Source organism: Hyperolius riggenbachi, chromosome 11 (genome assembly GCF_040937935.1).
Source record: "Hyperolius riggenbachi isolate aHypRig1 chromosome 11, aHypRig1.pri, whole genome shotgun sequence".
In the NCBI taxonomy this organism is placed as follows: Eukaryota; Metazoa; Chordata; class Amphibia; order Anura; family Hyperoliidae; genus Hyperolius; species Hyperolius riggenbachi.
Genome location: NC_090656.1, coordinates 140,878,070 through 140,894,756, shown reverse-complemented (window position 1 = coordinate 140,894,756; position 16,687 = coordinate 140,878,070). Strand labels below are relative to the sequence as shown.

At 45.2% G+C, this 16,687-nt stretch overlaps 1 protein-coding gene across 2 annotated transcripts in view; it reads right to left on the bottom strand.

The window, feature by feature from the left end:
• The window catches only part of EML3 (EMAP like 3), a 375,337-nt gene that overhangs the window by 170,698 nt on the left and 187,952 nt on the right, over nt 1-16,687 (bottom strand). For both annotated transcript variants that reach the window (XM_068260560.1, XM_068260561.1), the window contains exons 7-8: nt 8,392-8,515; nt 7,687-7,836 (exon numbers count right to left, since the gene is read on the bottom strand). In XM_068260560.1, coding sequence (XP_068116661.1) covers nt 7,687-7,836; nt 8,392-8,515 — 274 coding nt within the window. The remainder of the gene's footprint in view (nt 1-7,686; nt 7,837-8,391; nt 8,516-16,687) is intronic.

Below are 16,687 nucleotides of genomic sequence, written 5' to 3'. Positions count from 1 at the left end.
ATCAAAACCTCTCAACCCTGAAACTCTAACCTTCCTGTCTTATTTGCTTGGTACAGTCAACTTTAAAGAGGAGCTGTCAGCCATACTATCTCAGAAAAAAAAACACATATATAAGTAGATAAATACTTGCTTTACTTGCATTACATATGTATTGCACTGTACACATTTTGATTTTAGTGATTTTTCTACAGTAAAAAAAGAGAAAATCCTTCTTAGGATTTTTCCATTTTGAAGCCAATCCTGACATAATTTCCTCCCTTACTGTGTCTGTGTATGCTTGCCCCTCCCCCCCAGTCTTCAGACACTCCCACCCAGCTCTGCATTAGAAAGTGTATTGTCATTGCCAATCAGAGAGGAACGAAGGTGTGGGAGAGGAAAACGTGAGGGAAAGAGGCTTCAGCCAATCAGGCTGCATTAGTTTGGTCTGAGGGGAAAGTAAAGAAGAAAAGAAAAAAAAAAACAGCATGCCTTGCAACTTCCTTTGTGCGGCAGATGTACCAAATAAGAGCCAGGGAAACTGGGGAATGATCTTTTATGGAGAAGAAGAGTGAGTTTTTAACTTTTGGATTGCCTGGTTAGCATTCTTATTTCTTGTTTACCAGATAAAAATAAAGAATTGTTTTTTTTATTTTATGCCTGACAATTACAATTTAAAGTGGACCTGAACTCAGAACGCCCTGTCTGCTCTAATGCTAGGTACACACTACGAGATTTTCTGGAAGATTTACTGTCAGATCGATTATTTTCAACATGTCCGATTGTAACCCTCTAAAAGAGAGTATTGTAATGTGGGAGTGTAATGTACATGTGTAATGTGAAATTAGCATGTTAAGGGGTATTGTGAAGTAGGAATGTAATTTGCCTTTATTCTATGAAATTGGCATGTGTGCACTGGGCCTTTAACAGCAGTATTGTGGAATCAAAACGGCGCATAGATAGGCCCAAGTGGCCAGATAGTCGCATAGACTGGGTTGCTAGGCAACCCAGTACACAGAGCGGGGAACCTTCTAGAAACAGGAAGGAGAGAGCAGAGGCAGAGGGGGCATGGCAGAGGCTGAGGGAACTGGTTGATACCAGATCTTCTCACAGATTGTCAGTCAGTCAGGAAGCGGAGGTGAGGGAGGAAGGAGGCTGGTAAGAGTGACCGCAGCAGTCTCACCAAGAGACAAAGCGGGGTCCTGGCGGCAGTATAAAGACCACCAGCAGAGAGAGGGGGGCAGCGGTGACAGAGCCAGGCAGTGACCGGAGGCCAAGTTTAGGTGACATCAGGCAAGATCCGAGCTAGCCGGAAGGAGAGAGATCCTGACAGGCCAGATGAGTATGGGCCTTGCGCCAGCTTCAATCCACAGTTGTGTTCAGAAAAGGGCCAGTGTTCAGTGGAGGTTTTCTGAGTGACAGTTAAGCAAAGTTACTGAAGGGCATATCCTGAGGAAAGTGGTGTGACTAAAATCTTCCTGTCTGATAAAGCCTTAAAGAGACAGTAACGTTGTGATGATAATCAGTTATTAATGCAAGATAGTGCTGCCCTGCCAAAGACCCAGAGACTTTTTGTCATCAGAAAAGTGATCAGCCTCTAATAGCCCCCTCAGAACTAATACAGCTCAGCCACTAGCAGTCATCCTGACTCAGAGACATTTTTCCTGTCAGCCTGTTCAGTTATAAGTCATCAGTTCTTCAGTTGATGTGTTCATTAGTTGTTTACTAAAAGCCTGATACAAGAAGTGAACCAAAGTGTTATTTTGTGTTGCTGGAGTGCACGTCCTGAGAGAGAGAAAGAGAGCAAAAGCTGTGGAGCTAAAGAGAACCTGTCAGTGAGAAATAACTAAATATGTTAACCTGTCAGCATTAAAGAAGAAGATTGGAGGAGGAGTTTCACTGCATCTTGTGTTACTAAGTGAACTACACTTAGTGAACAGTGAAAAGCGTAGTGATATCTGACAGCGATAAAGAGTCAACAGAGTGGTGATACAAGTTTTGCAAACATATCAAAATTAGAGCTTATTCAGCATAAAGTTCAAACAGCATAAGAAAGGAGTTATATTGAAGGAGTGAGAAATTGATGGTATAGCTGGGTGCATTGGTCAATTGTGTGATTTTATTTTCTTTAATTTTATTTCTCTAACCCTTTTTGATTATTTGATTTTTTCTTTATTTTGTTTATTGTTTTGGGATTCCCTATCCAAGAAAGTGGTGTCTAAAAGAGGCAGTAGTTTGAGTATTACAGTATAAAGAGCAAAAGTCTGAGAAATCTTCTGAGTAAAGTGAACATTCTTTTGGATGCCAAACTGCCAACCAACGAACTGTGGAAATTGCTTTAGTACCATAGTAAAGAGAGTCACGAGTCCCCTAAGGTTTTGCTGAGCAATATAGCTTGGACTTGGCTACAAGGGACTGAGACTGTATAGGAATTGAATTGCTCAGTAGACCTGTCTCTACCGAAGCCCCTATACCTTAGTGAATGGTACTGTGATAAAAGGTGTTGTACTGAAAAGTGGTTGATGATTGTACAAGAAGATCTGTTGTAGCTCAATTTTATTTAAAAGTTTCTGTGTAAACCTAACCTTTTTATTCAGCAGCTTTTACGGATGCACCCGCTGTGAAGAGAAGATTGTATTTTGACCTGTGATGTGCAAGGAAAGTGTGTTTTTGTATTGAGAATTATACTGGTTGTGAGAAGTTACCAGTTGACCACTGTTAGGCCACAAATAAATCCTTGATATTCGCATCTGAGTCAGTGTCTGGTGGATTCCTCTCAGCCGGGGCCGAGTGCTAAGGATAAATCGGGTTACACAATCTTATTCCCGATTGATTTCCGGGCAGTATCCGATCAATTTCCTATTGAAGTGAACAGAAAACGGTCAGAAATCGATTGGATATCAGATCGGACATGTTGGAAATAATCGATCTGACGGTAAATCTGCCAGAAAATCTCATAGTGTGTACCTAGCATAAAAGATACACAACAGCATAATAACTTTAAAACAAAAAACATTTATTTTTCAGAGCTGATACAAATCTGAAACTAAATCTGCACTGTTTCTACTTCCTGATTCATGGAAGCAAACATCTTGTTAACAGCCTGTGCTTTTAAATGAGCTTATCTGCCATCTCTGCCGTGGCAGTCATGTGACACAGGTGAGAGATCAGATTACGCTTTGTGATTAGACACAAATGAGGGGGAATTAAACAGGCTAAGCTCTAATTACATACAGGGTGCATTTCTGTATGTTTTCCATCTGTCCTGTGCAAGAGTTCAGGTCCACCTTAAAGCGGATCCGAGATGAAAAACGAACTATAACAAGTAACTTGTCTATATATCTTTATCTAAAGTTTAGATAGTTTACTCAGAAAATCTTGCTGCAAATAGCTTCAACAGTTTATGATTTATTCCTGTGATACAATGAGGGCAGCCATGTTGTCACATTACACACAGGCAAGCTGATCTGTATCTCCCACTCCCCCTCCTACTCCCTCCTCCCCTCTGCCTCTGAAATCTCTGGCAAGTAACCTCCTCCTCCTGCCCAGACTTCCCATAAGCCCTTGCTACTAAGGCTGAGAGTGCCAAGGCTTTCAGGAAGAGGCTGGGAGCGAGGCTTGTTTAGTTTATAGGGAAACAGAGTATTAAAACAAAACAAAAAAAGTATTTGGCTTTTTACATTGGCAAGACCACACGGGAATTGCGTGAACGCATTTCAGAACATATTAAAAGTAATAAGAGTGCGACCTCCACTGCTCCTGTCGGCCAGCATTTCAGACAATTCCATGAGGGGAATTATAGCGGTCTTAGATTTGTTGGATTAGACCGCATACATGGATCAATTAGGGGGGGCAATCAAGATAGATTACTTAAGCAGAGAGAATGCCGGTGGATCTTCGATCTTAAGGCAACAGTTCCTCCTGGTCTCAACGAGATGGAGGGATTTGCATCTTTTTTGCCTGTTTAGTTCGGGCATTCTGGATGCTAGATGGGTGTTCCTATACCTCCTCTATCCTCTGGTGCACTGCCTTACCACACTGCCTGGGCGGCTGGGTGTGCCCGGGCTGTATATTGCTCGTCTGACACTGATTCTGGACAGTCTTCTCTTTTTATATATAGAGGTGTAGGTTTGAGGCATAGAGTTAGCCTTCATGTGGTCTGGTCGCTGTTTTGTTACGGCGATCTAGACACATATGTTTGCATATTTATTTAAAGGCATGGGTATACATTGCAGGTTAATCAGTGATGTATGTGATGTCTGAATGTTGTTTTTGATGCCTTCTGGTAGTTATGATTTTACCTGCGGGGCGTTCCCTTCCGCCCTGTGCCTTCCTCCGCAAGCGTCTACGGGACTCCGCGCTGCCTTTGGTGGCTTGGGCGGTGGGACTCCCGGCGGCGCTGTGCGGTTGGCGCGCGTCTTCTGCCTCCCCTCCCTGGACGCTGGTTACAGCGGCAGGGGGTGGGCGTGGTTTAATGGACGGCGCGTGCCGACGTCGGCGGGTGGTGGGCGGGGCCGGATGGTCCCGCCCCTCGGGTCAGTGATTGGCTTAATCAGCCAACTTAATGTCACGCTGCACGTTGAGCGGTGAGCCACGCCCCCTGAGGAAACGAGCAGGTAGCTCGTGAAACATGTCGAGGCTCTAGGTGGCGTCACCGCATGTTTGCCCCACTCTCCCGCTGCCTTGGACCGCCTGGACTCTCTCCACACGCCTGGCACTGTTATACCTGAGGGGACGCATACAGCAAGCTTGCCCCAGGGTGCTGGCAGACACGCATGGACTCTGAAACTCACTCAAACCCAGGATGGCATCTGTGGTGAGCCACAATCAAGGTACTCTATGCAAAATTGTCAGCAGCGGCTGAAGGTGCACATGCCTATGTGGACAGAACTCTGCTACTGCTTTTTAATATACTGCTATGCACTAACCGCTTGCGAGGACAACTGAGTATCCATTGTGCTACATGTGCTGCACTAACCAACTGCAAGCCTTTCTTTTACGCTGGGATTGATGCATTAACGTTTTATCACTGGCAGCGGGTGAGGACATTGTGCTTCTATATCTGCGGACTATGCATTAACAAGGTTCCTTTCAGCTGTTACCAAAATGGAGCACTTTTAATTTCTCCAGCATTGGACTACATGTCAGTAAATCATCTCTGACTTTTTAGGCGGCAGCAAATGTGTCTGAACTTTCAGTTACAATCTTTTTTGACATATATGAGAGTGCACTTAGTATGATGGCCATGGTCTGGGTTGGATGACTTGTGTGTTTCGATGAATGTGGGGAGCTCCCGGGTGGGATTATAGGCTAGCTGGGTATAGAGCTAGGGGCAATTTTAAACGGTTTGTACATATACATTTTTTGATATCCATTAAAGTCTTTTGATAAATTTATTGATGTGTTTAGTTTTGGTGTGTATCGTCCGCCCCATGATTCCTTCCTACTAATTGGTGCTATTTGGCTTGAGGAATGCCATATAAAGTATATGAAAGGAACACAATTATGCAATGATTAAAAGTTTATCTCGGATCCACTTTAAGAACGGAGTCTTACTCTATCGAAAATATTATTTGATGCTTGTATATAAAAATACTCCAAAATGGTAATGCATACTAAAAAGTCTGTTCAGACAACAAAATATGTTATAGATGGTAGTTACACTATGACTCTGTTAAAGAACAAGCGACACCCATGCTAACCTAGAAATAAAAAATACATATATAAGTAGATAAATACTACTTCTACTTACATAACAGATGTATTGTGCTATCCACGTAATGATTCCTGTGAATTTTTTAAAGGAAATTCAGAAAATCCTATTGTAGGCAGTGGCCATCTTGCCAAGCTAATGCATACATCATATCCTTCCTGACTCTTGTTTCCCCCCTCCCTTCTCTAGCTCATTGTGTATTCATTAGCTGCCCTCCTCCCAGAGTCTTCAGACACTCCCACTGAGGTGTATACTAACAACTGCATTGTATTTTTTTTATTTACACATCCAATCACTGAGTCACCTCAGCCCTGCTTGTAAACACAAGTAATCAGAGGGTGTTTCTGATAAGCAGCTAGGCAGGGAAATAAATGGAAGAGGAGGAATATATTATAGATAAAAAGAACTCCCAGCATTCAACTCTTTGGCACTGTTTGGCACTAGGGCCAGTTCTCCTAAAGTATGTGATAACTACAAACCATAGCAGAAAAAGTTTTGCAAGTTTTGAATGCAGGATTAGCATCTTTATCACTTAATACACTCAGACCAGTTGCTATTGAAATTTGATTTTTATGGTGACAATATCGCTTTAAGCTCTGTGTTGGTATAACTTATTTTAACATAAATATGCAAGGCACTCAAGTAAATGTCATTGCCCAGCTCACTGAGCTCTTGGTCACAGTTTCCTCCAACCTCTGCCTTGCAGGGCAGTCCATCACCAGAGCTCAGTAATCTGTGAGAAAATAACTGTTCAGTGGGACAGGGAATTAGATGGGCTAGTCTTTGCGCCACTTATCCATGAATTTGCCCATGATCCTTTTGCCACTGCACCATGTGCCCTTTCTTGAACCACTTTTGATAGAAACTAACCAATGCATACTGGCAACCCCAACAAGGTTTTTTGGATATGCTCTGACCCCATTGTCTAGTTATTATAATTTGGCTATTGTCAGATTTCCTAACATCCTTACGCTTGCTTATTTACACTGCTTCCAACACATTTCCTTCAAGTTAACTTGGTGCCTAAGATACTACACTCCTTGACAGGTGGCACTTTTTAAGTTGCTTTAATGTTGTGGCTGATTGGTATATATTTATTATTTAAATTAGAGGTTAGGGTCCCTTCCAGTAGGATGACCTCACCATGGTGGAAGGGTCTAGTACAGAATATTTTGCATACAATTGTTTTGGAATTGTTTCAAACGCAAGGGGTGCAGTTTGCCTTTAGGAGGCTCTGCACACCTAAGCTGGTAGTCATTCAGATATGGCCTGGTTTACAATGCGCTGCCATTTCTCTCTGCTGTGTACAAAAATGTAAGTTCTGTTTTATGGCTAGCTGCTTCCAGGTTATACCTATGCTTGCATGACAATGATTTAACTATATGTTAGGGTCACTAGTGCATATTTGTAGCATCTGTTTTGGATGCAATGGGTGCAGTGTGCCTATAATAGCCTCTGCACTTCTAAGCTGGTAGTTATTCAGATGCGGTCTGGTTTAGGATGTGCTGCCATCTCTCTCTGCTGTCTACGAAAATGTAAGTTATACTTCATGGCTAGCTGCTCCCAGGTTATACACATGCTTGTATGTTATTTTAATTAGAGGTTAGGGTCCCTACCAATAGTGTGGAAGGGTCTAGTGCAGAATATTTTGCATGCAAATTGTTTTTCACGCTTACATTCTCCATTAATGTAAAGTTGTAGCACCTGTTTTAAATGCAAGGGGTGCAGTACTGTACACCTAAGCTAGTAGTCATTCAGATGTGGCTTGGTTTAGGATACGCTGCCATTTCTCTCTGCTGTGTACAAAAATATATTTATTATTGTTAAACAAAGAAAAAAAAGCACTGAGGGCTTCCTTAAATTAGTAGTAATATGTGTGATAATCTGACGTCAAGATATAATTCATTCTGAAAACCACTAATGAGTGGCTTACTATTTAATTTAATTAGCCTATTCATCCCTCATTAAACATTTCCAGCATCAAGTCCCTTACTCACCAGCGTATGCAGTCTGTATGTCTCACAAAATGACGCTGGGTTCCACGGTTCACGTCACAGATGACAATGACACAAGCAGTGAAATAGATGACTTCACCAGACTGCAGTGTACGTAGGATGCATCGAGAGTCACGGCCACGGCAACCATAACTAAGTTAAGTTAAGAATGACGTCAAGGAAAATCCATTAAAGGGAAGGTTCAAGCAAAAAAAAAAAATGAGATTCACTTACCTGGGGCTTCTACCAGCCCCATGTAGCCATCCTGTGCCCTTGTAGTCACTCACTGCTGCTCCAGTCCCCCGCTGGCAGCTTTCTGACCTCGGAGGTCAGGGCCACATTGCATACATTTTTACGCATTCCAGCTAGTGCAGGAACAAAAATTTACGCGTTTCACCACTAACGCGTAAAAATGTATGTGTTAATGTTCCTGCACTAGCGGGAATGTTTAAAAATGTATGCAATTTGGCCCTGACCTCCGAGGTCAGAAAGCTGCCAGCGGGGGACTGGAGCAGCAGTGAGTGACTACGAGGGCACAGGATGGCTGCATGGGGCTGGTAGAAGCCCCAGGTAAGTGAATCTCATTTTTTTTTTTTTGCTTGGACCTTCCCTTTAAGACGAGATTTAAGTTATAGGCTATTGGAGGAAGCTGAAATAAAGGTATACCTTCAAAGCTATAGGCACATATAATGTTAAAAATAAGGATACACCCATTCTAGCTGCAGCTTCTCACTGGGAAGTTCTAGCTTCTGGTCCTCGTGGTTCTGTATGTTGGATGGTATATACATTGTGATTGGACGGCCACGTAGAAAAACTTTAACACTGACACCCTCTAAAAATAAACAAACAAAAATGATTTCAACTAATGCTCTGTGACAAAATAAAAGGACACACAGAATTGAAAATGTGCAGAACAAATCTTACATATCTAGCTACAGATGTAAGCTTTTTTGTTTACCCCTTACTTACTTACTAAATATAATTTAGCTTGAAACAAATAGCAAAATAACTGAAGAAGATCATGCTTGGCTCCTGTACAGCGCCGTATTTGGGCGTCGCCGTTCACACACACACACTGTAATTCGGGTACCAGCAATAGCTGGACTCGAATTGTGTGCAGAGAGGGAGGAATTAGGTAATTGAAAGGTTTTATTAATGTGCTCTGATATAATATTACTATCACATTAACATTAAGGACACACACATCAGGTTGCATAATTATATTTGTACTCCAAAACAGTCTTATGGAATGTGGCTGTACATGAGAGCCGGGCATTGCATTATTCCAAGCTCCACCTGCACAACACATATGCATAAACAACTAGCAACCAGGATTCACACCAGGAGCTTTAAGCAGCTGAAAGACTCATTCTCATGCATTCCTTAAAGAGTAACTGTCAGGTTGCAGAAGCTAATTTAAACCTCTATTCTCCTGTGTTAAACAGTTTAGAAGGAAGCCAGAAAGCCATTAGTGAAGATAAAATCTCTCTTACCTTTGATGTGTGCTTATCAGAAAAGCTAATTAGACCCAAGAGGACGCAAGCCGCATACTATACTGCAAAGCATTCTGGGGCCCTCCCCTCGGCTGCTAATGAGACGTTGCAGCAGCTTGTAATCAGTCCAGCGCGTAGCACTGATAAATCTCCAGGCAGAGTACACTGCAGGAGTCAGCTATTGTTCCTAGCCACATGGCTCATTAATATTCACTGCACACTGTGTTGTTCAAGTACAAGCTTATCTGTGATCAGGAAGCAGGCAGGACATGACGACACATTTGACAGAAAAACATGGAACCTGCCATGAGCTGTCAGGAGCATCATTCTCTGCATATACTATATACAAATTCTGTGAAATTCAAACGTGGACAGTGAAATGCATATGTAATGTAAGTACAGCCAATCTTTAGCTACTGATATATGTGTTTATTTTCTCTGAGACCTTATACCTAACAGCCCCTCTTTAAGGACTGCAGTCTTAAAACCCCTTAGGACCAGACCCTTTTTTACCATTCAGGCCACTGCAGGTTTAACGGTTTATTGCTCGGTCATAGAACCTATTATCTAAATGAATTTTACCTCCTTTTCTTGTCACTAATACAGCTTTTTTTTGGTGCTATTTGATTGCTGCTGTGATTTTTAGTTTTTATTATATTCATCAAAAAAGACATGAATTTTGTCTAAAAAATGTTTTTTTTTTAACTTTCTGTGCTGACATTTTTTAAATAAAGTAAAATTTCTTTATACATTTTTGTCTAAATTTATTGTGCTACATGTCTTTGATTAATAAATAGACACTTATAGGATTTTTTTTTGTTTGGGTAAAAGTTATAGTGTTTACAAACTATGGTGCAAAAAGTGAATTTCCCCAGTTTGAAGCATCTCTGACTTTTCTGTGCACTTGTCATGTTTAATGAGGTGCTAGAATTCCAGGATAGTATAAATACCCCCCAAATGACCCTATTTTGGAAAGAAGACACCCCAAAGCAGGGGTCCCCAACCTTTTCCGGCCCGGGGACCACTTTCTGACCAAATTTTTCTCCGGGGCCCGCGGGGGGGGGGGGGGGGGGGGTAGCGTCCTAGTGGACAGTGTCGTGCACAGCGGGTTACCGGGGGGGTCATAGCTAGCATAGTTGCCTCAGTATAGGGAGTTTGGTTGCCCCAGTATGGCTAGTACAGTTACCCCAGTATAGCTAGTAGAGTGCCCAGTAAAGCTAGTATAGTGCCCAGTAAAGCTAATAGAGTGCCCAGTGTAGCTAGTTTAGTGCCCAGTATGGGTAGGTAGTGCCCCATTATAGCTAGTATGCCCCAGTATAGTTAGTATGCCCCAGTATAGCTAGTATAGTGCCTCAGTATAGCTAGTATGCCCCAGTATAGCTAGTATAGTGCCCCAGTATAGCTAGTAAAGCCCCAGTACAGCCAGTATAGTGCCCAGTATAGCTAGTAAAGCCCCAGTACAGCCAGTATAGTGCCCAGTATAGCAAGTATAGTGCCTCAGTATAGCTAGTATGCCCCAGTATAGCTTGTATGCCCCAGTATAGCTAGTATAGTGCCCCAGTATAGCTAGTATGCCCCAGTATAGCTAGTATAGTGCCCCAGTATAGCTAGTATGCCCCAGTACAGCCAGTATAGTGCCCACTACGCCTAGTATAGTGCCCAGTATAGCAAGTATAGTGCCCCAGTATAGCTAGTATAGTGCCCCAGTATAGCTAGTATAGTGCCCCAGTATAGTGCCCCAGTATAGCAAGTATAGTGCCCCAGTATAGCAAGTATAGTGCCCCAGTATAGCAAGTATAGTGCCCCAGTATAGCAAGTATAGTGCCCCAGTATAGCAAGTATAGTGCCCCAGTATAGCAAGTATAGTGCCCCAGTATAGCTAGTATAGTGCCTCAGTATAGCAAGTATAGTGCCCCAGTATAGCAGCACACACCTCCTCCCCCCCCCCCCCCCGCCGCCGCTGCAGTTACCTTGGCCAGCGGTCTCTCTTATTCCCCTCTCTCTCTCTTCCCAGCGTGTGAGTAACAGCGCGCCCTATGGCTGCTGTGATAGAGAGGGAGGAAGCAGGAAGGTGAGAGCGGTTCCCATAGTAACGGCGCGCCGCTACAGGAAGCCGCTCTTTCTCTCCTGTTTTCCTCCCTCTCTATCACAGCAGCCGCAGGGCGCGCTGTTGTGACACACACTGGGAAGAGAGAGAAGGGAGAATATAAGAGACCACGCGGCCGCCAGAGGTAACGGAGCGGCGGCCGCGGAGGGGGCGGGGCGGGCAGACAAGAGGACAGTCCCGCGGCCCAACTGGAAACGTCCTGCGGACCACCAGTGGGCCGCGGACCACAGGTTGGGGATCCCTGCCCCAAAGTATTCACTAAGAGGCATGGTGAATTCATAGAAGATTTTATTTTTATTTTTTAAAAACTAATAAAAAGTTTCCACTTCTTTTAACTTGTAACAAAAAAAATGAAATCTGCCACGGACTCACCATGCCCCTCTCTGAATACTTTGGGGTGTCTACTTTCCAAAATGGGGTCATTTGTGGGGTGTGTTTATTGTCCTGGCATTTTGGGGGTGCTAAATTGTAAGCACCCCTGTAAAGCCTAAAGGTGCTCATAGGACTTTGGGCCCTTTAGCGCACCTAGGCTGCAAAAAAAAGTCACACATGTGGTATCGCCGTACTCAGGAGAAAAAGTATAATGTGATTTGGGGTGTATTTTTACACATACCCATGCTGGTTGGGAGAAATATCTCTATAAATGAGATTTTTTTACACACAATTGTCCATTTACAGAGATATTTCTCCCACCCAGCATGGGTATGTGTAAAAATACACCCCAAAACACATTATACTACTTCTCCTGAGTATGGCGATACCACATGTGTGACACTGTTTTGCAGCCTAGGTGCGCTAAGGGGCCCAAAGTCCTATGAGTATGTGAGAAAACGCGGAAAAGCCGCCACGGGTGCTCAGAGCAAGGCCGCTGATTCCGCGTCCAATGCGGCGGATTCCGCATCTGACGCGGCAGTTTGCACGCATAGGCCTACATCTGTCAGCATGGCTGAACGGGGAGAAACCGCCGCATGCTCGGATAGCGGTGCGGCTGGCTCCGCGCCCTGCACAGCGGATACATTGCAACACATGTCTGGTGTGGCTGGGACTGATAGTCCACACAGATTCAGAAGGACGCGTGCGCGCTTGGAGAGGCAGAACTTTTATGACAGCCAGAAGGGTGTCAGCTGACCAAGCCGGTCAGCTGACAATTCAACCATTTCTGATTGGTCCAGCACTTAGGGGAGGCGCTGGAGAGCGCTATAGTATATATACTGGGTGCTGGTCACTTCTCTGGTGTCTGCCGTTGCGATCACTACGTGGTAGCACCAGACCTTTTTGTCAGTATCTGTGTTATTGTTATTCTGTTATACTTCAGACTAGTTCCAGGGTGTTGATGATCAAGGAACTCACACCCAAGACTAGGGAACTGTATTATCATTCTGTTATACTTCAGACTAGTTCCAGGGTGTTGATGATCAAGGAACTCACAGATAAGACTAGGGAACTGTATTACCATCCTGTTATACTTCAGACTAGTTCCAGGGTGTTGATGATCAAGGAACTCACACCCAAGACTAGGGAACTGTATTATCACTCTGTTATATATCAGACTAGTTCCAGGGTGTTGATGATCAAGGAGCTCACACCTCAGACTAGGCATTGTTATTATCTGTTATGACTTCCTGCTTTCCTGACCACTCTCTTGATCTCTGATTTGGTACTTCGCTATATCTGATACTCTGTTGCTGAACCCTGCTTGTCTTAGGATTCCGTATCTGTCTCCTGTCCCTGTATCTGATCTGTCTGTCTGTTGCCGACCTGGCCTGTCCGACCTCGAGAACTATGTCCCCTGTTTTGGGATAGTTCACAGACCTGTCAGTGCCACTTCACCATTGGTGTCACTCACACTCTGGTCCTTCCTACTCTCAGCCTGGCTCCACCCCTTGGGGAGCCTCAGGCCAGTGGAAGGAATCTGTTCTTTGAGCAGTATCTCCTACTGCCTTGCACCCTCTATCCGGGTGCTCTCCTCAAAGTATTACTGTTGCACCAAACACTCATATTACTCAGGTATCCAGAGGTTAGAGATATATCTGATTGTCGGTGATACTGCAGATCATCTATAATCAGGTATATATCTGTATTGTCGGTGATACTGCAGATCACCGATAATCGGATCCTCTCTGTGTTACACCGATCGTTACAGAGTACCTTTAGGATTTCACAGGTCATTTTGAGGCATTTGATTTTCCAGACTACTCCTCACGGTTTAGGGCTCCTGAAATGCCAGGGCAGTATAGGAACCCCACAAGTGACCCCATTTTAGAAAGACAACACCCCAAGGTATTCCGTTAGAAGTATGGTGAGTTCATAGAATATTTTATTTTTTGTCACAAGTTAGCGGAAATTGATTTTTATTATTTTTTTCACAAAGTGTCATTTTCCACTAACTTGTGACAAAAAATAAAATCTTCTATGAACTCATCATACACCTAACGGTATACCTTGGGGTGTCTTCTTTCTAAAATGGGGTCACTTGTGGGGTTCCTATACCGCCCTGGCATTTTAGGGGCCCAAAACCGTGAGGAGTAGTCTGGAAACCAAATGCCTCAAAATGACTGTTCAGGGGTATAAGCATTTGCAAATTTTGATGAAAGGTGGTCTATGAGGGGCTGAATTTTGTGGAACCGGTCATAAGCAGGATGGCCTCTTAGATGACAGGTTGTATTGGCACTGAAGTGCAGGAAGCGCAGGATGTTCTCAAATCGTGACCTGGACATGGCAGCAGAGAACATGGGCATGTGATGTATTGGGTGCGTAGACCAATAAGACCGCAATACATTCTTTTTGACTAGACCCATGTTAAGGGAAGGCCTAAAAAAATGTTAAGTTTGGAAACTTGGAGTGGTTTCCACCGAAAAGGCTGGGTATGGTAGCTTCTCGGATTGGCGGTTGCGTATTGTGTGGCATAATGGTTGGTTTCAGCCACAATTAAATCATAGAGATCCATGGTGCAGAACAGATGAAAAAAAGTCTAGGGCCGATCCTAGATTATCTGTCTCCACTTGGACTCCAGACTGGGTGGGGAAAGGGGGCAGTACGGGTGTGGCAGAACCAGCGGATTGCCAATTAGGATTTGCCAGCACCTCTGGGAGACTATGTGTAGAACGGGCCCGTTTTGCTGGTGGCTGCGACTCGGGGCTTAATCCACCGAACCAGTTTCTACTACCATGCTGGTGCTCTCCACTTCACCAGGGTCTACGGTAGTACTGGTGCTAGGTCCAGGAGATGCTGCGCTGCTGGTGCATGCCTCACCAAGAAAACTCGGATCAGTGCTAGCTCCACGCTGCTGCCCTTGAGTCTGATCCTGCGGTCCAGTGACATGGGGTGTGGTACGCCTGGCTCTAGCCAGGACCTCAACCTCGTCATTGCTGTCGGTCAGAGAGCCACTGCTGTTCACCGGTTCGTATTCTGACCAGGATGAGTCGTCAGATGAGGCTTCCCAATCACACTCACCCCACTGGGCCAGAATCTCGGCAGCCTCTTCAGCGGAATATCCCTTTTTTGCCATGGTGGACTGCTAAATTTAGGGGGTATTCCTCAGAGACTACCCAAGAAAAAAAGCAGAAAAAGAGTACCTACCTCCTAGCAAAAGGGAGTACTTGTTAAGTAGAAAGCTGTGGTCACTGAGTTTTGATTTAAAAAAACAAACTGATCTTTACAGCGCCACAGTTATTGTACAGTGTTTTTTGCAGTGATCAGAAAAAAATATCCTGTCATTACGGTGGGGTGGGTGAGGGTTTGGCCGGGTGATCAGAAGCCTGCAGGGGGCAGATTAGGGCCTGATCTGATGGGTAGGAGTGCTAGGGGGTGACCGGTGGTGACAGGAGGTGATTGATGGGTGTCTCAGGGGGTGATTAGAGGGGAGAATAGATGCAATCAATGCACTGGGGAGGTGATCGGAAGGGGGTCTGAGGGGGATCTGAGGGTTTGGCCGAGTGATCAGGAGCCCACACGGGACAAATTAGGGCCTGATCTAATGAGTACGTGTGCTAGGGGGTGACCGGTGGTGACAGGAGGTGATTAATGGGTGTCTCAGGGTTTGATTAGAGGGGGGAATAGATGCAATCAATGCACTGGCGAGGTGATCAGGGGGGGTCAGAGGGCGATCTGATGGTGTGGGCGGGTGATTGGGTGCCCGCAAGGGGCAGATGAGGGACTTATCTGATGGGTATGATTGGTAGCAGTGACAGGTGGTGACAGGGGGTGAATGATGGGTGATTGATGGGTGATAAGTGGGTGATTAGAGGGAAGAACAGATATAAATAATGCACTGGGGAGGTGATGGGGGGGGGTCTGAGAGCGATCTGAGGGTGTGGGCGGGTGTTTGGGTGCCCACAAGGGGCAGATTAGGGTCTGATCTGATGGGTAGCAGTGACAGGTGGTGACGGGGTGATTGAGAGGTGATCAGGGTGTGATTAGAGGGGAGAATAGATGCAAGCAATGCACTGGCAAGGTGATCAGGGGGGGTCTGAGGGCAATCTGAGGGTGTGGGCGGGTGATTGGGTGCCCGCAAGGGGCAGATGAGGGTCTGATCTGATGGGTATGATGGGTAGCAGTGACAAGTGGTGATTGATGGGTGATCAGTGGGTGATTAGAGGGTAGAACAGATTAGAGCCGAGAACAGATGTCAATAATGCACTGGGGAGGTGATCAGGGAGGGTCTGAGAGCGATCTGAGGGTGTGGGCGGGTGTTTGGGTACCCGCAAGGGGCAGATTAGGGTCTGATCTGATGGGTAGCAGTGACAGGTGGTGACAGGGGGTGATTGATGGGTGATCAGTGGGTGATTAGAGGGGAGAACAGGTGTAAACAATGCACTTGGGAGGTCATCTGAGGGCGGGTCTGTGGGCAATCTGAGGGTGTGGGCGGGTGATCAGGTAACCGCAAGGGGCAGGTTAGGGTCTGATCTGATGGGTGGCAATGACAGGTGGTGACAGGGGGTGATTGATAGGTGATTGACAGGTGATCAGTGGGTGATTACAGGGGAGAATAGATGTATACAGTACATGAAGGAGGGGGTCTGGGGAGGATCTGAGGGCGTGGGGGGGGGGGGGGTGATCAGGAGCCCACAGGTGGCAGTTTAGGACCTAATCTAAAATATAGCGTTGACAGATAGTGACAGGGGGTGATTGATGGGTGATTAGGGGGGTGATTGGGTGCAAACAGTGGTCTGAGGGGATGATCGGGGGGGGGGGGGGGTCTTAGAGGTGCTGTGGGCGATCAGGGGACCAGGATCAGTGTGTGTGTGGGCTTACATACACAGCTGCCTCCTGCCCTGATGGTCCCTCGATCACTGGGACCACTAGGGCAGGAGGAAGCCTGTATAGTACACTTTGTATACATTACAAAGTGTATTATACACTTTGTATGTGGCGACCGCAGGTTAACAACCCACCGGCGCTGCTA